Source organism: Thunnus albacares, chromosome 5, assembly GCF_914725855.1.
Source record: "Thunnus albacares chromosome 5, fThuAlb1.1, whole genome shotgun sequence".
NCBI classification, from domain to species: domain Eukaryota; kingdom Metazoa; phylum Chordata; class Actinopteri; order Scombriformes; family Scombridae; genus Thunnus; species Thunnus albacares.
The window spans coordinates 28,587,239-28,610,131 of record NC_058110.1 but is presented as its reverse complement, the minus strand read 5'-3'; the positions used below and the strand labels follow the sequence as shown (position 1 = coordinate 28,610,131).

At 36.7% G+C, this 22,893-nt stretch overlaps 2 protein-coding genes across 3 annotated transcripts; both read left to right on the top strand.

Annotated features, from left to right (window-relative positions):
- The first annotated feature begins 577 nt into the window (after positions 1-577).
- On the top strand, positions 578-10,279 carry sdf4 (stromal cell derived factor 4). 2 transcript variants are annotated; one of them, XM_044350824.1, is made up of 7 exons: positions 578-791; positions 2,087-2,403; positions 4,583-4,719; positions 4,884-4,997; positions 5,149-5,307; positions 7,721-7,896; positions 8,697-10,279. In XM_044350824.1, exons 2-7 carry the CDS (start codon positions 2,093-2,095, stop codon positions 8,871-8,873), a joined length of 1,074 nt encoding a protein of 357 aa, XP_044206759.1. In that variant the 5' UTR covers positions 578-791; positions 2,087-2,092; the 3' UTR covers positions 8,874-10,279. The 2 variants fall into 2 exon arrangements, with proteins under 2 accessions (XP_044206759.1, XP_044206760.1); XM_044350825.1 differs by having other exon boundaries at positions 777-889.
- On the top strand, positions 9,828-16,323 carry LOC122981945. The gene is made up of 3 exons (XM_044350826.1): positions 9,828-9,912; positions 13,351-13,405; positions 15,561-16,323. The coding sequence occupies exons 1-3, from the start codon at positions 9,876-9,878 to the stop codon at positions 16,108-16,110; spliced, it is 642 nt and encodes a 213-aa protein (XP_044206761.1). The 5' UTR covers positions 9,828-9,875; the 3' UTR covers positions 16,111-16,323.
- The last annotated feature ends 6,570 nt before the right edge of the window (positions 16,324-22,893 follow it).

Here is a 22,893-nt window from a genome sequence, read left to right as displayed (position 1 = left end):
AACCAGTGGTCTCCAACTTTTTTGGCTTTTGATGTCTTACAAAAAGCAGTGTGTAGTTGGGGTCACATTTCAGATGTCTATGAGTTGTTAACAGCTCCACCAAATAGTGACTTTTCCCTCTAAACTTCTCACATGGTTTCCTTTTCATTAAATGTTCACATGATGCAATATTTCATCAAAAATCAAAGATTAGAGGAAAAAGTCCAAAAACTGAAAACAGAATATAAAGTAGTTCAAACTAGCTCTACATCCAGCAGCTACAACAGTAACATGCTGCTTATACACTGATGCTACAGTATTAATAATCTAATGATGTCATATATAATAATATATCAGTCACAGGGATCAAACCACTACTTTTACTGCAATACTTTGACCACATCAAGCTGATAATACTTATGACCTTTTACCTAAGTAGGATTTGCAGGACTTGTACTTGTAATGGAGTATTTTTACATTGCTGTATTGGTAATTTTACTCAAGTAAAGGGTCTGAATACTTCTTCCACCACTGTAAACATTAAGTCAGTAAGGAGTTTACTTCTGAAGTGCTAACCGGAAGTCATACTTGAGTATTTCGGTTGGCTTTACATATTTACCAGAGCAAGGTTAGCAACTAGCTACCGGTTCAACTGACAGCTTGAGTGAATTAACAGAAACTGGAATATCGGCTCGGACTTTAACGACCTGTGACTCTGTAGTGTTGTCTTGTGTTGAGCCGTCCCACATTCTGGGGGTGGGGGCGTTGTGGTGGAGCCACGTGTACAGGAACTGAAGTCTGACAGCTCGCAGGTCTGTTTGACTCTCCCAGCTAACACTTAGCGTCTGCTAGCTGCTGCTCGCATCTCTCATTTCACAGCTGTTTCCTCTGTTGTGATCGAGCTCGACAGGTTGGTCCTTCTCTGCGAGAGTCACCGCTTATATTCTGACTGTTTACTTCTACCAGCTAATGATAGTTTTAATGTCTTATTAGTCTGCCTGTGCTAGCCGCTTAGCATAGTCAATTACGTTATAAAATAATGAGAATGACGTGACGCTGACTGTGAACGTTATTTACGTTAAGGAACCGTTGGTGTCCTTCTGAGCACGTAGTTTCAGTTTATATATATGTATTTGCTTTCAAAGAGGTTTATTGAAAGAGATATTTAGAAATGTTATAAAGTTCAACCATTGATAATGCTATCACACAACCAGAACCTGCAGCTGAACGCCATCCAACTCGCTTCAGCGTCTGATAATGAAATTGGTACTTAATATTAACTAAATGTCAAGGACTTCCAGTTAAACTAACGTTATAATCTTACAGTATGTGGCGTTCATTAAACGCACCATGTCTCGTAGCAACATGTTGGAGGCGTTCACTTCCGCAAAGTTTATAGTTTATGACCACTAAATAAACCTAGAGTTGCGACGATTAGTTGATTAATCGATTAGTTGTCAACTATCACATTACTCGCCAACTATTTTGATAATCAATTGATTGTTTTGAGGCATTTTTTTAAGTTAAAAAGTCCAAATTCTCTGATTCCAGCTCAAATGTAAATATTTTTTGGTTTCTTTATTCTTTCTATGTCAGTAAACTGAATATCTAAACAGACAAGACATTTTATAGATCAAACAACTAATCAATTGATTGAGAAAATAATCAACAGATTAATTGATAAGTAAAATAATTGTTAGTTGCAGCAGTAAGTGAACCAACTGCAGTTTTAAAGTTAGCTTTGCTAGCTAGCGTGGCTTTAATTTGTTTCGCTTTTACCTGCCTCTATTTCTGTATATCTGGATGTGAAAGGTTTGTGTTGATTCTTGCTATTTGGATTTTTACAAACCCCTCGTCCACACAGTAATGTTTGTAATAAGGCTGACATGAATTGGTTTGTCCAGGGAATGTGTTGCCATTATGGAAACTCCGATGAGTCATTAAAATGGTATTTAAGTTGAGGCAGCAGTGTAAAAATTGTACAAGCACACTTGATGCTGTGCATCACATTATCTTGTTATTGCCTCAGATAACTTAAGTTGATACCTTTTTATTTTCATAATAAGTTCACTTTATAAAATTAACGTTTACATTTACCCTTCCACAGGCAGTCATGGCTGTTTGGAGAAGACTTTGGTGCAGAAACCTCTTGGCTGTTTCTCTGCTTTTTTACATCCTACTCCACACCTTGGATGTTCATGCACGACCAGCCAACATGTCAGCCTCTAAAGACAAGAGTCCAGCCAGCAAGGACGATAACGAGATTCTTCCCCAAGACCACATGAATGGGGTGAAGATGGAGATGGACGGCCACCTCAACAAGGACTTCCACCAGGAGGTTTTCTTGGGTAAAGACATGGAGGAGTTCGAAGAGGACTCGGAGCCAAGGAGGAACAGGAAGAAGCTTATTGAAATCTTCACCAAGTAAGACATTCTTTTTATTCTTTGAGTTGCAGTCAGGAGTAACAACTTTCCTGTACTAGATTTTGATTTGATTTAATTGACATATCAAAATATATCTATACACATAATGTCATATACTGTGACAAATACATATTCATTGAAAATGTAGAGGATAACACAATAAGGTTAAATGATAACTTATTTCCATTGTGGTTCTCTTTCAAGAAAGACAAAGATAGCAAGACAAGTCACAGATGACTAGGGTACCCTGTGCCATTGCATATGCTACAATAAAAAAACAATGCATCCTTATACATATAAAATTACAAAGCAGCGACTCCCATCTTGAGTGTGGCCACTTTATTAGGTGCACCCACATGCCAGAGTCATGCTTGAGTGTAGCTGCAGATCAGGTTCTTCAGGATTCACCAGCATGAAGTGTGACTGCAGTTGTAGGACTTAATATCCCAAATGTTTCAGCACTAGATTAGCTAAGAGACAAAACCTTTAGGGGAAAAAAGTCCCGTTTCCTGTGATAACTATACTTGTCACTGTTAGGACAAGCTGCTTGAAGATGTGTTGGATTTAGATAAGGCTGCAACTAACTTGTTTGATGATTTATTTTCTCAATTAATCCATTAGTTGTTTGGTCCAGAAAATGGCAGAAAATGGTGAAAAATGTCACTTTTTTCCAAAGTCCAAACTGACGTCCTCAAATATCCTGTTTTTGTTCTGAGCAACAGTCCACAACCAAAAGATATTCAGTACTGTCATAGAGGATTAAAAAAAACAGATAAATTCACATCTGAGAAGCTGGAATCAGAGAATTTGGACTTTTTTTCTTCTTAAAAATAGATTAATCTAATAGATGGCAACTAATTGATTCATTGACTAATCGTTGCAGCTCTGCTATACTCATGAGTGTTATAAGGATATGTTGGGTTTAGATGTGGTTCAAGTGTGTGGCAACAGCGTGACATTACAGAACACACACAAGTTGAGAAACTGAACTGCATGTTGTGAAACCCCAGTGTGACTTTTTTTGTTAAGTCATTTTCCACTTTGTTGAAGGCCAAATGCAACTGTAGAAGAAAAAAACTTTTACTAAAGAACAAATTTGAGGAAACAGATAAGTGCACCTGCACTTTGAAAGAAAGCACTTGTGTTGAAACAAGTTGTGCAACAATTTCTCTGCATAATATACAGTTACAAGTCATGGTGCCGTTGTTATATCAAAGAGTAACAAAGGAGGGAAATGCAGACCTGCCAACCCTGCACAAATTTTTTGAGTAACACTTCGGCGACCTAGATGCAAATTACTGCTGTTCGCACAATGAATTATTGTACATAATTTGCATACTTGTAGCAGTCAAACAAACAAAACATTGAGGGAAGCACTGATATGGAAATTCTTGATACCATTAACAGATAGTCTACAAAAATACCCGCAGATGCTGTGAGTTGGTCATTTATGCCTGTTTGTCCATTTGCCTTTCACCTGCCTAAACACAGCTTACCAAGGAGCACACTTTCACTCAGGCTACACACTAACCTACCACTACTGCTGCATTTATGCCTGGTGAACAAGTAAGCTAGCTTGCTAAATTATGTAATGTTAGGCTAACGCTATTAATGTTCAATATTTTCCCAAGGTTGGCAGGTCTGCGTTAACTTAAGTCGCAATTTAAACTTTCCACATCCACATCCTGCGCTGGTGGAACTCTTCCTCTTCTGCTTTTCAGCAGGCTAGATGCTGCTGCCTCTTGCTGTTAGACTTGATTACCGCACGTGCACGATTGAACTTACAGGCGCCACCAGCTTTTTGCATAGTTAAGAGTGACAAATCATACCAGCATACTTTGATGTCAAAATGTGTACAGGTTGGCAGGTCTGGAAACTGAAACTTTTAAAACTAATCCGTGTCTCTGACTTGACAAATTTTCCCTTTTTAGGAAGAAAGCTACTTGACAAATCCTCACCATTCTTTCGTTATTTTACCTTAAATGGTCAGGAAACATCTATGTTAAAGGTATTGGTGCTTGGCAGGTTTTAAACGAAAGCACCAGATGGGACACAAGCCAGACTGATATTACATCATATGGGTCATTACAGCTGATAATATGTAATTAGCAATTCAGTGGAGCGTTTAATGAGTGTTAAAGTTCAATAACTCAAACTTTTTTAAATTTTCCTCTCACAGAGTTGACTTCAACAAGGACAGGAGTGTGAGCGCCAAGGAGATGCAGCGCTGGATTATGGAGAAGACGGAGGAGCACTTTCAGGAGGCCATGGTGGAAAACAAGAACAGTTTCCGATCTGTTGATCCAGATGGTGACGGTGAGAGGCAGCAAGTAGAAAGTCACGTCCACGTATAGTTCAGAACACTCTGAACTCTTTCTTGTCACGCTTGTGATCTGTCGTGTTGCAACACTGCTTCATAAACTAATATATATTTTCTATTTACTCAAAACCCAGATCCTAAATTCATGCTTTGTCTGTAGGTCACGTGACATGGGATGAATACAGAATCAAATTTCTTGCCAGCAAAGGTTTCAACGAAAAAGAAGTTGCTGAGAAAATAAAGAATAATGAAGATCTGAAGCTGGACGAGGAAAGTAAGTAGAGAGTTTTATGGAATATGTTGTAATCTTTTCAAGAATATCTGAGAATATGTGTGGAAGATATCTCATTTAAACATATCTAACATACCTAACAGCACTCAGTTTCACTGTGCTATAAATATTTCTCTGATCTTTTTCATTGCAGCTCAGGAGGTTCTGGAAAGCCTGAAGGACCGCTGGTTTCAGGCTGACAACCCTCCAGCTGACCAGCTGCTGAACGAGCAGGAGTTCCTGTCTTTCCTCCACCCTGAGCACAGCCGAGGCATGCTCAAATACATGGTCAAGGAGATTGTGCGCGACCTAGGTACATTTTGCTTATCCGATATCTGAATCATGAGCTTTAGTGTTTAAAACTTACATTAACTGGGTTTTTTCTGCAGCAGAAACAAGCCGTAAACACGGACATGTTATCACTTTTCAAATTGATGTGGCAAAGTTGTCAGCAAACAGCAGCTTATGTACATATGCAGCAAATACAGAACATTTTGAGTCATGTTTGAGGCCATGTGATAAACATGAGTCTGCTAAATGGTCGACTTTGTTCACCAGCTAGTCGCTAACTTTGTCTGCTGTTAGGTGTTGGAGGTCGTCCACAGTGGATGTTTAAAGCTTTTTTTGTTGAAAATAGCTGCCTGCTGTGTGTTAAAGCATTCGATGAGAGCACTGAGAGTTAGTCAAAACAGTGAAGTTGGTCACTGGGGAAACCAAAACAATGAGCTAAAAGTCACTGAAACACTCCATTGAGCTGATGGGAACTCAAAACTACTGATTATAGTGAATTTAATATACACATTGTAGGATATTTGAGATGTATGTATTGCAGTTTTAAATATCTGCATTTGTGTTTACATATAGGGAGTATTTTGCTCTTAAAGTGACCTGGTTTTGTGTAAATATAATAACTCAGTTCAGGTAACCTCATAAGCTCACACTCTAATGATAAGAAAGCTGACGAAGCTGAATTAGCTGGTGTTGAACTGGTTACTGGGTTATATAAACATCCTACTTCTTCTCTGCTTTCGGTTCACGCTGTCTGCACAAACAGCTCTGCATGGCGTCATGGGTACCTTTTTTGGCATTTTGCCTCAGCAGATGGCACAGTAGGAAGTTAAAGGAAACATGGCAGGGACATCAAGGTTATGTGGTATGCCTTAGGCCAGAAACTAATGATTTTGTGGATTATTTGATTTACTGTTTGATCTATAAAATGTCAGAAAATAGTAAAAAAATTCCATTACGAGTTCCCAGAGCCCCAGGTGGCATTTTTAAATAGCTTGTTTTGTCCGAACAACAGTTCTCAACTCACGGAACAAATTTACTATCATAGAAGACAAAGAAAAGAAGGAAATCTTTTCATTTGAGAGGCTGGAACCAGCAAATTTGAAATTGCTGCTGATTGAGTTTCTGTAGATCGATTAATTGTTTCAGCTCTAATATACATTATAGACTTATATCAAAACATGACGATTAGCAGTACTTTCACCATCTGTCAATAAATATCTCATCTGTTTATGTCATAAACAGAATGGTCGAGTCAAGTCACTTTTATTGTATATCCCTGTATCACATATTTGTCTCAGGGGGCTTTACAGTCTGTACAGCAATACATCATCATCTATCTTTAGACCTTTGATTCGGTTAAGGATTATAGTGAATCTGTATATTGGATGTTCAAATGCTAAATACACATAAATGCTCATGTGTATTTGAATATTAATATTAGTTATTAGGGATGCACGATATTATCGGCATGTCATCGGTATCGGCCGATAAAAGCTCTAAAATGAAATATCGGCATCTGCAAATTCTGCCGATTATGAGAGGCCGATATGTCCCCTTCTCCTCCGCCACCTGACTGTGCTTCCCTCGACGGACTGTGTCACCCTGACGGTGCCGGTGCTTCCTCCGCAGGCTCCAGCTTGGATCTGGTTGGATCCAAACAGAGAGCCGGGGCTAACGTTAGCTGGGAGGCTAGCTGAGGCTAGTTGGCTGTGCTTCCCTCCAGTCATGCAGCGGCTAACGCTCCGCTAGCCTCTCAGCTAACGTTAACCTCGGCTCTCCATGTGGATCCAACCGGAGCACTGAGCCCCGGTTTGTTATTCAGGTGAAAGTGGGAAGAAGCAGTGGGTCTGACGGTCAGCTGAGTGAAGTGGAGCCTGCAGAGGAAACACCAGGACCGTCGGGGTGAAACAGTCCGTCGAAAAGCTGCTGAGTTCAGCTGCACAGATAGGAAACACTTCGACTGACAGGATGTATCACTCTGTTTGGGGGGGGGGGGGGGGGAACAACTTCTTTTTGGTTTATAACGGCGGTTGGCAACCAGTGTATTAGGTGCATTACCGCCTCCAGAGTGTGGACCAAAGATTAAGTCCTACACATTAATCTTGTCTGTCTCATAAACTCAAAGAAAACTACTGCTCCACCCACTTGGCAGGTTCATTAAAGTTTTAATGCTGAGCTCCTGAACTCCAGTCTTCCTAAGTTCTTCCTTCATATATTGTCTTTCTTGATCATACTTAGTACAATATGTGAATATATCAACATCAGCAATGGGCCACAATGAGTTGGAAATATCGGCATATCAGATATCGGCAAAAAATCCTATATCGTGCATCCCTATTAATGATGAACATTATCCTGTGATGAGGCCCTTCATGAGAATGTATCTAAACAAATACAGAGTGTAAAATCAGATGTTTGTTGTGCTTTGCTTGTAGACCAGGATGGTGATAAGAAGCTGACACTGTCAGAGTTCATCTCTCTACCTGTTGGCACTGTGGAGAACCAACAGGCTCAGGACATCGATGACGACTGGGTCCGAGAGAGGAAGAAGGAGTTTGAGGACGTCATTGATTCAGATCGTGATGGCATCGTAACCATGGAGGAATTGGAGGTATATAATAAGAAAGAAAAGTCTTTTTTTAATAGCCTTTATTATCTGATTCTCTATATTTGTTGTGAAGAAAAAAATCCAGTCAATATTTCTGTGTATCCAGCTTGCTAAAACATTTTAAAGGATAGGTTCACAATCTTTCAAGTGTATCTTAAAACAACAGTCAGGTATACATATGAACTGTTCATACTGGCTGTTAAAAGATCCCTTTCAAATGTGCTTTCAATGTAAGTGAAGGGGGGGCAAAATCCACAGTGTGTCCACACAGTCATTTAGTGCAAAAATACATTTAAAAGTTGATCTGAACCTTATATGAGGCTTCAGCAGTCTGAGTTAGTCATATCAAGTGGATATCTGCCACATTTACAGTCTTTTTAGCATCAAATTCCCTCTTTGTGTTTCCTCGGACAGTGTTGAGCTGAGATGGAAGTATAACAACAAAAAGAGGGACTTTAGCACTAAAAAGACTGTAATGTTTGAAAGATATCTACTTGATTTGACTCATTTGGACACTGAAGCTTCATATTAGCTTCAGATAAGTTTTTAAATACATTTTTGCACTGAAGGAGGACTGTGGATTTTGGCCCCCATCACTTATTCAGTGTTCATATGGGCACCTGACTGTTGTTTTAAAACAGACTTGAAAAATTGTTAAACCGTCCTTTAAGTTGTCAACAAGGACTCATAACACATCATGATGTCATTTCAACTTTGTGCAGTCAATCAGAGTGAGATTGAAACGTCGTTGACAGTTTTTTCCTCCTTTCTTCTTCTGATATGTCTTCCTGCGTGATGTTCAGGAGTACATGGACCCGATGAACGAGCACAATGCTTTGAACGAAGCCAAGCAGATGATCGCCGTCGCAGACGAGAACCAGAATCATAATTTGGAACTGGACGAGATTCTCAAGTACAGTGAATACTTCACAGGCAGCAAACTCATGGATTACGCCAGAAATGTTCACGAGGAGTTCTGAAGAAAACAAAAAATCATCCTCTCTCTCTCTCTCTCTCTGTCTGAGACATCCTACATCTGCTTCAGGGACAAGCCTGTCTTACTGACGAGAGAGGGCGACTTAAAGATATGATAGGATGTTTTAGTGTGCAATTCTGTGTTTAAAAGTCTAGTCTCAGCGGCCTCTTTCACTGCTGACTCCACTTAATACACCCCTCCTTCAGCCCTGGATTGTCCACTATCAAAGACTGTTTTTAATGGATATCGAGTGTTGGGCTTTTCCGTGAATTTGAGGCACTGCTTCGACTCCAAATTGATTTGTGTTCTATTGTGAAATGTGTGTATATGAGGAATTTTAACCCTGACTGGATTTTCTGTTTCTGGTGCAGTGGTGAGAGAGACGGCGCAGCTAGGAGAGATATTTGGTCTGAGCTGGTGTGTCTGTACACAGTGTAAATATTCATCGTTACATACCAACATCTCTATCAGAGAGAAAAGCCGAAAAAATAAATATAATGCTGCTGAAAGGAACAACAGATATATCAATATTATCATGAGTCTGGTAACACCTTCCCAAAAAAATCTAAAGGTGATTTTTATCATTAGTGGTGTACAAGTCCACTAGTTTCCATGATGATATTATCCGTCCTACTACTTATAAACAGGGTATTTATGGTCTGTGTTTAAAAAAAGAAACAACTTTTAAAAATTGCTACAGTAACATTATCTTCACAGACTTTCATTAACAAGCTTTTGAGAGTTCTAATCACTGAAAATGTAGGAAAAACAGATTAAAATATGACAACAAAGTGCCTTTTTCACAGCAGATGTTTTGACTCATTGAAGGAAAAGAACAGGTGTCACTGATAACGTTAACGACAGCCTGATTAACATAATTAGTTTAACCTGCGTCTGACAGGTCAAAATGTCCCCTGTGATAAAGGCCTATTGTTTTGTTCTTCACTACGATTTAATCGTCACGCTCGTGTGAAAATGTGGATAAAGATTTATTTATTTGATCAGTATGATTTGGATCGGCTGCATCTTTGAACTTCACACAGGTGTGTACGTATGAATGCTTTATGGCAGCACAGGCTGGTTTCATGGTGTCCTTTTCTTTCTCAAAGGATCGATAGTTTACTCTTCATCATATTTACTCGTTAATGTTTGAATGCTCTTGGTTAATCCATACAGTTTCACCTGTACGTGGTTTTTAAATGCATGGACAAACAATGAAATTAAACACATCAGTTTAGTTGAGATTTACCCTGTGGAGTGTTTGGATTTACAGTCTTCTGTCCCTGGTACTATTTGGATTGTAAAATAAGATTTATGATGACAGAATGTGAAACAGCTTTATAAAAGTGTATTGCAAATATACTGGTAAACAATAAATATTTCTTATCAATTAAAAACCACTTGGATTTCTTTAGTGTTCAGTTATTTGCTGTATACAGATTGGTGAGTAAATATAGGTTTTAGGAAAATAGGTGCTGCCAGAACAGCTTCAGTAGACTCTCTGGAAAGGAGGGAATTAAACACCAGACTTCCACAAGATATTCCCTCATCTGGTAATGATGATGTAGCCTAAAGTCTGCCATAGGTCTGGTCCCAAATTTGTGCTAAAAGTAAAAAATTTGAATTGAAGTGAAAGATTAAAGTAAAAATCCATCACTTCTGCTCGTACTTGCAGGCTCATGAATAAAAACTATTAAACTTTTTATGACTTAAAAATGCTCTTAGATGTAAAATAGCTCCAGAGTTCATTCAGGGTAGATCGTAGATGACTGCAGCACAGAAACAAGAGCAAAGCATGCTTCTGTTTTCTGTCTTATTGTGCAAAATATCATTGGTCGATAAGACAATGAATGATGAATTAGACATGAAGCTGTATAATTAAAAATAGAGAAGTCTTAGCCTGCCCATTAATTGTATCTGAATATTTGAACAATTGCTTAGAACAAAATTCACTTTATGATTTCTCTGCAACAGCAGACTGTTTTTTCCATTTCAGCCAATTTATTACTTCAGCCCTATTTATGTACAGTATTTATAATTCTATTAATTGATTTAACAACACTAAACCAATTGTTGCTTCAGGTGCAGCAATCACACTTTGTTCTTCTCAGTTTATTATTTTTATTCCAACAACTTTTGCACCAACAACTAGTCCCACACGCTTACAGCTAGAAACATGGTTCCACTTCTAAAATGTTGAGTGTGTTTCCACAGTTTAAGCTATTACTTTATTTTTTCTTACATATTTCTGTGATTAGTTATTTATATATATGTATGTGTATATATATTTAAATTTATAATGGTAGCCTATGGGGGGAAATTGAAAAACTCTTTGTAACTTTGAAACTCACATGCTCGGATAGATGTTGGCCAACAGACCCAAAGTTTAAAACATTCAGCAAACTTTTAATATTCAAAGTTGTGTTGTGATACCTTTTGCACTTTTGGGCAATTTAAGTCCAAAGTGAGGGCTTTTCCAGTAGTTTTCAGATCTTATCAGTGTGTGGTGTATATATTATTCCCATAGGAGTTTTAGTTTTTTAGTTCTAAACCTTAATTGATAGGGAGAACAATGTCCAGCTCTCACTCACTGCAATACAAACTGCAGTTGGTCCCTCTTGTTTCTTAAACTTACAGATTCTCTCCCCCTTCAAACACTGTGTAAACACATTAAACATTTTCATCCTCAACTTATCTTGCTGCCACTAATGATGTATAAATCTCTGGGCTATAAACTTTAGTTTCAGGCAAATCAATTTCTCCTCAACAAAATGGGAACTTTTTCTTCACATATCAGGGTTAGTCTACTGGCTCTGCGGTTTAAGCACTGTTCTTATGTTCAGCTTTCCTGTGGGATTACAAGGTTGTGGGTTTGATCCCCGCTCCTGGCAAGACTGCTGTTTTTAAGGAAACGCAGACACAGAGACACACAGCTGGTTCCAATCAGCCGATAGAGATTCTCTCTCTCCCCTTTAACTGTAAGAACATTCAGACCTTCAGAGGCTTCATGTTTCATTCACAATTCAAAACTGCTTCAGTTTCTCTCTTTCTCTCACACACACATACGCACGCACACAGACTTATCTGATCAATAAATCTATGACAATATGTCTTCACATAGAGAAAGAACAAATATTAAAACAGTAAAAGCATATGATTATTTGTACACTATTATTACATTTACACACTATTAATACATAAATCACTATTCTATTAATGTATGAAAACTGTACTATTTTAACTACATGTTCAAAATATAACACAGTAAATAGTAAAGAAAATAAGGAAAATACTATATTTTTGCAAATAATTTCTTTATACATTATTGTAAATAAACATGTTGCACATGTTGTAAATAAAGTTATTATCACTTGTATGACGTTAGTGACATATGTGACTGGGGACCCGCCAGGGGCCTCGACGGGACGTTGAGAGCCTGACATATCAACACATGAAGAACTTAAGCAGCTATTAGCGCATGAAAATAAAACCATAAATGTGCCAATAGAAGATGAAGAAATAAAGAAAATCAATACCCTGCAATTAACATCCAAATCCTCACCCTTTGTGTCAAAACACAAGAAGAAAAAAACTAAAAAAAAGGCATTTTTCATTTCTCATTTCATTTCACATCAAGACTTGTGTAAGCAATGTCGCACTGCCCGTGTGGTCATATCGTTCGATATCTGAAATGGTCAAGGGCTTAAAAACAGAATTATGAAAGGATGAAAAGTTTGACAATATTGAGTTAGACAAATTAATCAGAAAATTAAGACCAAAATATGACTCATAACCATATGAGGTTATCATGTGGAAATATAGTCAACCCTAATTTTATGGTACAGAAAGTAATTTTAAAAGTTACCATACACTTAAATTAAATTCTCATTTAATATTTACCAATACCCCCCGCTCCCAAAAAGTTTAAAGGTGCTGAACATACTAACAATGTACTTAACCTATTGATTATATATAATTAGTGCAAGTACAAATATACTGAAATACACTTTTGGACACTTGACTGTGTGATTTTGAGACACCATTAAGTTATAATTAAGTCCCCATCCACTTTAAATATTTTTTTCTTCTCGTTCCTTTGCTTAGATGTTTGAGTTCCACTGTGCAGACTTTGACCCTCTGGTGTTATAGGATAAAACACGCAGTTGCACTTTAAAGGAAATGAAATGACTCAGACTGTGAAATTAATTACATTATTGCACTTGAAAATTGAGCATTTTTCCAATGCAGTGGACTGATTTAGCCTGGGACTGTGCAATCTACTGTGCATGACATTTGAGGTTACTGTATATATGGTGCATTGATTGAGAAAAGACCTGGGTTGAAGCAGTTTATTCTATATACAGCATATAGTACAGTATCTTCTAATCTTTATATTGTACTGCTTTCATATGAGAAAACAATGTCCACATTGTTTTACAGAATTTATTTCAAAAATTGAATCGTTATTTTTGTTTTCTTAGATGTTCCTGGAGCTGTCTCACCACCATCCACTACTATTTTTCATTTTGTCCAGCGGTGAGTACTGTAGCTCCCTCACTTTGTTTTGTGCATTGCATTGTTGGAGAATATTATCCATCAACAGCACACACAAAAATCAATCGAAAGTCAATTTTGTCACTTTTCCATTATGAACACACTAAACACTTAAACCTGCTATATAGTGAATGACTGATCCAACTGTGGTGAATGATGAATGAGCAGAATACACTGAAACTTAGTGACTCTTTTGTCCACTCTACTGCTGTGTTTTTTAGATATATATGGTATGGTCTGAATATACATTCATGTTTCTATCTCCAGTGGATTCAAATGTGTTTTACTTCTTTAGGGGAGATGTCAATCAAGGACAGTCTATACAGGCCCACACAATCCTAAGTAGAAGTCTAATCAAGCAAAATAAGCCAAAACTCCTCTGTGGGTCTATCATTAAGGACCTTTAAACTGGGAGAAGCAGAAGAATTTAAAAACGTATTGTTATGACCCAGCCTAAGAGAAACCCTGGCGCAACATGAAAATGACACTCCCTCGTCCCAGCTCCCAAGAAACAGCAGCAACAACGGACTTTTCAGCCCTTTAAATGTTTATTTCATAGTTGTAGTTTCAGGGTGAGTTAACAGCAAAACAACAAACAAAAGGGAACTAAAGCTAATCAACCTAAAATTACTTATTTAAACATAAAGAAACAAAAATACAAATCACTGACTTAACTCCTAACTTAACAGAAACAGGAGAAAAGATATTAAACAAAAATGCTATCCACCCCTACAGAAACTGGGCTGTTGAATATATTTACAAAGTTATTTACAATACTAGTTTCCTGTTATATTTCTATTGAAAATAAAACATACTTAAATAAATATTAATATTGATGAATTAGGGCCCCTGGTGGCCTTGGATGTCTCCAACATTGGTTTCTAAAATAGGGGAAAGTGGAACTTGAATTATTAGAAACTAAATTAAAGACTTTTAACATATTTATTTGTAATTGCATTTTAATGAGTTAATTACTATATGCTTTTAAATTACGCACTGTAAAACTCAAAATAAAAAATATATACTTCATATTGTTAAATTTGCTAATTAATAATTGTATTTCTTTGATCTGTCTTTAAATGTTTAATGATTAAGCCTACATTTAAAAAGGATATTACAAAATGAGTATTTAAAAGCAGCAAGAGCACTGATTATTTTTATAGGTTATATTTTGCTCACATGATGTGACTTCCCAAACACAGCTGTGTTTCATCAAATTACCACAAACTAACCAACAAACAGAAAAACATATCAAAAACTTGGGCCAGGTGTTTCAGTACAGGTGTACTCAGTCCTGTTTCCTGAGAAAACATATTGGACGGACGCCTGACACGCTCTTTTTATTTTTCTCTTTTTTTCATTTTTTCCTTAAGCGTTAATTAATGATAAAATGATGATGCGAAATACAGGACTGTAAAACACCACAGAATGAGAAATATATGTAACATCTGTAAAGATCATGTTTGCTGAATTCATTGTTATAAATGTTTTAGAGATTACAGCAAAGAGAGAAAGCAATAACCATGTAAAAAACAAGTGATGTACTCTGAATATATGTACTGAATAAGTAGCGAATGAGTATTTTTATTCAAGTGTAATACACCCAAAACTGCCCAGAAACATGGGATACAAAATAATATTTACATCACCTGTAGAGGCAAGAAAAATGAAGGGAAAGCAACCCACACATGTTATGTGTAAGACACATTACATCAGATAGTAACATATGTTGGTGTTAATGATTTAACACAAACTGAGCTGATGTCAAATAGACTGGGATGTCTGGTGGATATTTTCAGGAAAAAGTTCACATTAAGATCCTGATAAAAAGAAATAACTAACAGCCACTTTCTGCTCCAAGAAAACTTAATTGAAGTTAATATCAGTGTCAATACAGTTTATACATATTAATTCAGCCCGGCGGAAATCATTTTGCTACTTCTAATAGAAACAATATTCTAACAATAAAGCATAGTCAGTGATCAAATGAAATCAGAGTGAAACTTCGTCCATTTAAGCACAGGGAGCTGCCGGTGTCACTTCCAGTTTCCAGTTCACCAGTTGTTCACTGGCAAACAGAGTGAACAGTGATTGAGCAGCTGTCTTCACTCAGCAGTCTGAGTGTTTGTCTACACAGGGGGACACAGAGACACCGAGGCACCAGGCCAGAGCCCAAACCCAGGATACAGAGGTTGAGTGAATGTAATGTTGAAGGTGTGGAGGTGGATCAGTGTGCCAGAGGAGACTCTGTAGAAGGACAGAATGCCAGCAGGACAGTCCACATACACTACTACTCTGTTAGAGGCAGAGGAGGGGAAGAAGAGGGGGTAGGACGAGGAAGGGATGGATGTGCGTATCCCATTGTGACGGACATGGTAACCAAGAGCAGAGCAGTCCAGAGTCCAGGACTGATCATTAAATCCAAACAAACAGTCAGAACTGTCTCCTTTCCTGCCGATCCCTCTGTAAGACACTGCTATAAGAACTCCTCCTGTCCACTCTACCTCCCAGTAACAGCGACCAGTAAGGCCATTTCTATACAGCAGCTGAGGACCTACGTCAAATCTGTCTGGATGATCAGGATATGGCTGATGCTGTCCTACACATGTCACCGTCCTGTTGTTGTTAAACAGTTTGAGGGTTGTGTTTATTGTGTTTGTATCCGGTGTGAGTTCACAGATATCTGATGAAGAAAAGATGAAACAACAAAGCAGCAGTTTATCATCTGACACACCTGTTGGATTTATTCTCTGTTTAAGTTGATCTTTTGTACATTTCTATCAAGTTTGACAATGATGCATTTTCTAAGAAATGTTTTACTGAATAAATACCACAAAGATCAACTTAGTATTTAAAGAGAAAAAGACTGTGTGCTGTTAAGTTGTCATGAATCAAATAAAATCCACACTTACACTTCTTCATACCAGGTTTTAACCTGTGCTCTCCACCATGGTCCACCCTGGAGGAAGAAACACAGTTAAAATTGTTTTCTATCCAACATGAGTCCTAACTGCTGGTTAACATGAAGCAGTGTTCATGTTCTCAACTGTGTGCTGCATTCTTTAACTGAAGTCTGTGAGGAACGTGAAGAAGAAGATGTGATGTACAAATATGTCCTCCCATGTGATAAATCAGAATATTAAATATTGACAGAGTTTGTCATGACTTCAATATCAAAAGGAGACTGAATTTCAAGGTGAATGTTAAGGAGCAATTTTGAAATTATCAAAGAATAAATACACCTATAAGATAGCAAACCATTTTAATGCAATTATATGCATTTGTTTATTCGTTTGCTTTCAATATATAATTATAAAGGTTATAATAATAATGATAATAATAATAATGATGATAATAATAATAATAAATAGTACAGGAAAATATGTGACTTGGAGATGTATAGTAATGCAATATTGAAAGGAGATTGTATTTCAAGTTGATTAAGGAGTAATTTTTCAGTTGGAGAATAAATGCACCTTTAAAACATCTTACTGTAATTATATGCATTTGTTCATTCATTTGGTTTGAATATATAGGCTAATAATAATAGTTGAAAGACACTGTAAGAAGCAACAAGGACAAGTTAGGAAGTTCTAAATAAAGTTCATGATACAAGTGAACCTCTTTATAATAAACATTAAATATATCCATAATAAAATAATATATGGACTCTCCTCTGATGAGTTAAGGGACACCAGGAGAACAGGAAAGTTTCACAAAAAAATAACTTTAGGTCGCCTTACTAGCTTTTTCCAAAGGTTTCACTCACATCACATGGTCTTCAAACTATTATTTCCATGATCAAGAATGAACATTTATGTTCAGCATCAAAGTTATACCGATTTTTACATTTTAAACTTACAATTATACATTATGTGCAATAAACATTTCAGTGCATGAGCTGCTCTTACAAACTGACAGCTGTCTTGTGTGCACAGTGTTATAGCAGAGGGACATGCAGAGGTTTTATTCTGAGCTGAGGCTGAGTTCACGCTGTGTAATATCCAACGTGAAGGCAAAAACCGTTGTTCAAAGAAATGACTGATGCGCACAAAAGCAGTAACTTTAGATAGTCCTGAGTAACTAAACTCATATCAAACCAGGATTTTGATTTTTTGATACGTATAAATGATAATGAGGAAATGAAACAGTTTGTCTGTTTTCGCTTTCAGGAAACAGGGCCCCGGAGCCTGTACTACGAAGCGGGAGTTGGAGTTACTGGAGTTAGCGAGGTAACTTCAGGTCTGGGTTTTCAGGGTTACGACGGTGGTTCACTTCTTACCTGTGTTCAACGCCATGGTAACTTATGCTGAACAACTAACTTGCTCCGGCGCAGACTGACGTGAACGTCCCGTCCATGATTGAATTACATGATCACGGCCAAGCAACATCTTGACCACTGACCAATGGTAGAGATCACTGCAAAAAAAAAAAAAAAAAAAAAAAAAAAATTCATAATTTCTACAGGATCTCGACATGGACAAAAATCCTGAGTTTACAATAAAGTGACAAGTTAAAAGAAGCAATATATCGATGGAAAGAGCACAAAACATCCTATCTGCAGAATTTTCCGATTGGCTGATTTCACTTTGGATGATGAGAAAAAGGAAAGCTGCTCATATTCAGTCTGTCTGCAAGATAATCCCGTCCTTCGTTGTGACAGAAAAGTCACACAACAAAACAAAAACACAACACAGAGTCCCTGGATGTGTAGGGAGGCTATAGCACGAGTGTGTTACACAATCACTGAACATTCACTTCCAGCGGACAAGTAAGCAAATACACTGAATTTAGGGAATTCTGACCCTAGTATACTAAAATGTAGTAACTATTACATTTACTACATCTATTTACTTGAAAACAAACTTAATTTTATTTTAAATTTAATTTTAATTATTAACTTAATTTAGAGCATCGTTTTGTAGAACCTCTTCCAACTTGCACCAAGTGCAAAAGCTCCTATCTGCACTTTGCGAGGCATTAATACCTAGTCGATATTGTTAACACATAATAGGGATGTGCAGAGAGCCCAGTATTTGTATTTGTATCTGTATTTGTTGAGGCAGCAAAATTATTTGTATTTGTATTCGAATAAAAGTGGACAGAGGCTTAAAAATTGCTTAAAAATACACTTTTAATTTTAGAAACTTAAAGTGTTGCAATAAGTGTTCATGAAGCGTGTGTCAGGGAGTGATGTCCAAATTAGGAAATGTGCGTCATGTAGCAGGTGGATGTGACTCCCCTCACTGAGCCCCACTGATAGACGTCACAGCAGAGAGACACTGAGATAGCGATGTAACCGACCTGCACTCTGGTATTTGAAATGGTTTATTGTACTTCCTGAAAACAAATAATTTTTGACATATTTGTATGAAACAAATATTCGTAAAAAAAAACCAACAACACTATTTGTAGTGTAATAATGTAAAAATAATGTATTTGTATTCGGGCACACCCCTAACACGTGACATAATAATATAGTCCAAAAACAGTGTATTATATATTGGGTTTCCTTAACAAATAGCATTCTGCAAGAAAACAAGTTTTTTTTAAGTTTTCTCAAAAAAGTGCATTTTTCAGATAGGAGATTTTGCTCTTCGGCTATCGATATATATTTATAGGTCAGTAGAAACATTCAGTTTTTTCAGACTTTCTATTTCCACTCTGGTTTTAAAACAGATCTTCTACCAAACAGAGAGATCGTCTACATCACTAAACACATAATGGTTATTTTAGCTGCATTTTAATTGTGCAAAGTTTATTTTATCCCTGGACTGACAGCTGACAGTGTGGAATATTTTGACACTCTGATTCCATCACTGCACCTCAGAATAACATGAGACAACTGTGTGATACTAACTGGACATAAAAATGTAAGCTTGTCTTTTATTAGAAAAATAATCCACACACTGTTAATTGGCTCCCATGATTATAAAAGGCACATTTGGGTCAGATATCAGTCATTAATTACTTTACCCTCTTTGCTTCAGTAGCAGAAATAGTCTGGCATTACTTTTAATGTGACACATTCAGAATGGTTTCATCATCCAACTAAATAGCAAAAACTACTCACTCTATAGTTGAGTCTTATATAATTATTCCTACATGTATTTTAAGCCTTAGCCTACTTTTAATATGTGGAAATTATTTCTACTGTTTCTAGTCTTCTTATTCTGTTGTATGATTAGTCTGTCATTTACATTTCACTTTGCTGAATATGACTTTTTGCTAGCCCTAAAACAGCAGTTTTTCGTAGGTACTTGATATCACTGTTTCATATCATATTAAGTTTTTCATTCATGGTTCTGATGATGTCGCTCGTAATTAGCAACCCCATGTCTTTCACATGAATTTGCTCCTAGCTGGATAGGAAAACCCAGAGTTGACTGAGGTAGTTGATAACCAGCTTCATAGTACTGGTTATTGTGACGGCCAATGTTAGGCTCAGTGAAGCCAGATAACGAAAAGATATCCTGGATATGTTGAACTTGCTTCGTAGTGCAGGCCCCTGATCTCCTCTCTTTTAATTGGGTTGTTTAGACACAGTGTTAGCTTATTTGAATATACTTCCCAGCATGCATTGCAGTGGTGTGAAAACTGTCCAGAAAACCTGGCATCTGGCAGTTTAATCAGCTGCAGCAATCACACACATTTTCTTCAGGAAATGTAAATTCTAGTTTCACATGTGAATAATTCATATAGACTTATAGATTTCACACACAAAAAATAACGTTTTAAAAATTATAAGTATTTGCTGTAATAAACTGTAAGGTGTTGTTTAAAAGGATGTACAATATGGCAGGCACACAGTAGAGTGGAATGAACATCATGACAACAACATTTACTCAAGTATTGTACTTAAGTACAATTTTGAGTACTTGTACTTTACTTGAATATTTACAAGGGAAATATTGTACTACGACTAGAATTATTTCATAGCTGTAGTTACTTTTCAGATCTATATGTAAAACTGTAAAACTGATGTATTTTGAAATATTTCAATAATATATTTGTAATTCATTTAGATCACTTTGGATACATGTTTTCACTTTATTAAATGTCTTTATTAATGATTCATTAATTTTATTTAATTACATTTTTTTTCTGTTGATCAGTGTAAAAAAAAAATCCACATTAAATAACCTTTGATTCAATGTTAAAAGTTAAAACATGAAACCTTCCAGAGTGTTAATACTTTTTTAAAGGCACTGTATGAATGTGTAAATATAATACATGTATAACTATGTGTTGCCATTTTGAATTGATACTTTTACTTTTGATATTTTGAGCAAAATTTGCAACTAATACTTTTGTAATTTTACTTAAGATTTACAATACAGATCCCAGATCTCTGACTATTCCTTCTCTGAGAATACATATGAGTTAATTTTACACTTCGCTGTAAGTCACTTGATAAATGCATGTTATTGCTCACACTCAGCAGCTAACTTTAACTCATAAGTTGGTTCTTTTGGCAATATTTTGCTGTCGTAAGATAATGTATATTCTCTAAATCATATCATAGTTTGGATATGTATGAGATTATGTAGATTTATAAGAATTATTTATTTTGAATCATAAATGAGTCCTGAATTCAGTTTTGAGAAGATTTTATTGCGTATATACGGGTTAAGGTTCATTGTGTGTTCTATGTAATGTAGCACTTCACAACACAGCAGGATTGTAAGAACAACCATCATTTCACCAAACCAATGATTTGCTTAGAAGCAGTAAACATAACATCAATTCGTATTTTCATGAATCACCGTCGTCAGATTTGATTATTCACAATTCAAAAACGCATTAATGTGAATTTCACAATTATTGAATCTAAATGGCTTCAACTTTTACGTGATCAATCAGATTTTATGTGCAACGCTTTACTTCACAGACATCACTTCACAAGACAAGAGCTTTTACATTTTCTCCAAATATCATTGATGTGTGTTGTCGTACAAATTAAACATGACATTGCACCGTCTTCCTGCGAGCAATGCGGACAAAATCAGTGCGGCTGCAGTTTACAAAACCTCTCTTGAATGCTACTCCATGTCAGACACATGCGACCTTAACTACAACTTCAAAACTGTAAAAAACACAACAACCCCCCTCTGAATACCAACACGCTACTCTACACTGAAAAGCACCGCGTCATTCAACATACTAAACATACAAATATAATTAAGTCAGTGGCCAGTACTAAAACAGAATTAAAACATTTGAAGAGCACAGTGACACATCGTTATACAGTACAGTACATAGCTTACGTTCTCCATTTGTTTTTATAGTACAGATAACAAACACACAATACATTCATAAAGAAAACACACAACATACTAACTTAATCACAACGTGCTGACATATTAAAAGTTAAAATAACAAAAGAAATTGGCCTAAATAAGTAAGGCGACTGTGTAAATGAAACCTTTAAAACATTATTTGATGATTCTGACAAAATAATAAATGACAGCAGCAGAACAGTTAGTGTTAAAGAGTCGAATTCCAGTTTCTCCTCAACACACATTTCTTAAATAAAATAAAAAAATTAGGGCTTTTCACATTTAAAATCAGCTTACAGTGCAGTCTGAGAGTAGTCGAATTTACAGCTTTATGTTTGGTCACCAGAATTTGAAGGCTTGGACATATAAAAACAGTGACTTTCCTACACAGTTTCATTGAATGTGGATGTTAACGCCCTTAAATTAAAGCTGAAACTCAGCACTTAAGCCTTGTTCACATTGGGCCTCATGCAAGAACATTTTTATCATCTTCTCCTAAAACTCTCTTACGTTTTTCTCTGAGGTTTGTTCGTACGAGTGTTCCAAGTCAGACTCAAGAAACTCTCTTAACTCCACAAACTTGTCGTAAATCGCTTGTTTCAGCCTGATGATTGTCATCTGTTCATGAGGAGGTGCGTGGTCGTGAGATTTGATCATTAGTGCTATCAATACCCCTGACTTGTCCATATAAGGCTCCATATTGCGCTTCATTTGTGGGAAAGTTTCGTTCACAAAAATGTTACCAAAGAGTAAAAACAAGTCCTGTTTTCAGAAATCAACAGACAAAAACAACAAAATTTAGGGGCGTCAGTAGTAATGGACCCAAAACGATTAAAATATATTAAAACAGCTGCCAACAACGTGTCATTAGAGCAGCGCTGTAGTGTGACAGAAATAAAGAGGGAATGCTTTGACATGGAGGAGATAGAGCATTATAGCCTTCTGCAGGTGATGTTTCACTGACAGCTGCTACAGAAGATGATACTGGATCTGCAGAAAGAATTTTGCTATTAACTGATTCTTTTTTTTTTTTGGCCACTTGGGGGCAGCGGAAACAAGGTGTGAACACAAAACTGTTACAGAGCAACATTTTCATTCATTTAGAGTCGTGTTTCTGTCCATCTGGTGAATGTAAGTCCAATTTTCACTCTTTTAGCTCTGTTAACAGTAAAGTTGTGGCTGGACAGCTAA

Excerpts from the sequence above, each read along its gene's own strand:
- sdf4 (XM_044350824.1), top strand. The coding sequence starts at position 2,093 with ATGGCTGTTTGGAGAAGACTTTGGTGCAGAAACCTCTTGGCTGTTTCT. Across the intron at positions 2,404-4,582 it reads CTTATTGAAATCTTCACCAA|AGTTGACTTCAACAAGGACA; the intron begins GTAAGACATTCT and ends TTCCTCTCACAG. Across the intron at positions 4,720-4,883 it reads TGTTGATCCAGATGGTGACG|GTCACGTGACATGGGATGAA; the intron begins GTGAGAGGCAGC and ends CTTTGTCTGTAG.
- LOC122981945 (XM_044350826.1), top strand. The coding sequence starts at position 9,876 with ATGATTTGGATCGGCTGCATCTTTGAACTTCACACAG. Across the intron at positions 9,913-13,350 it reads CATCTTTGAACTTCACACAG|ATGTTCCTGGAGCTGTCTCA; the intron begins GTGTGTACGTAT and ends TTGTTTTCTTAG. Across the intron at positions 13,406-15,560 it reads ATTTTTCATTTTGTCCAGCG|GGGGACACAGAGACACCGAG; the intron begins GTGAGTACTGTA and ends TTGTCTACACAG.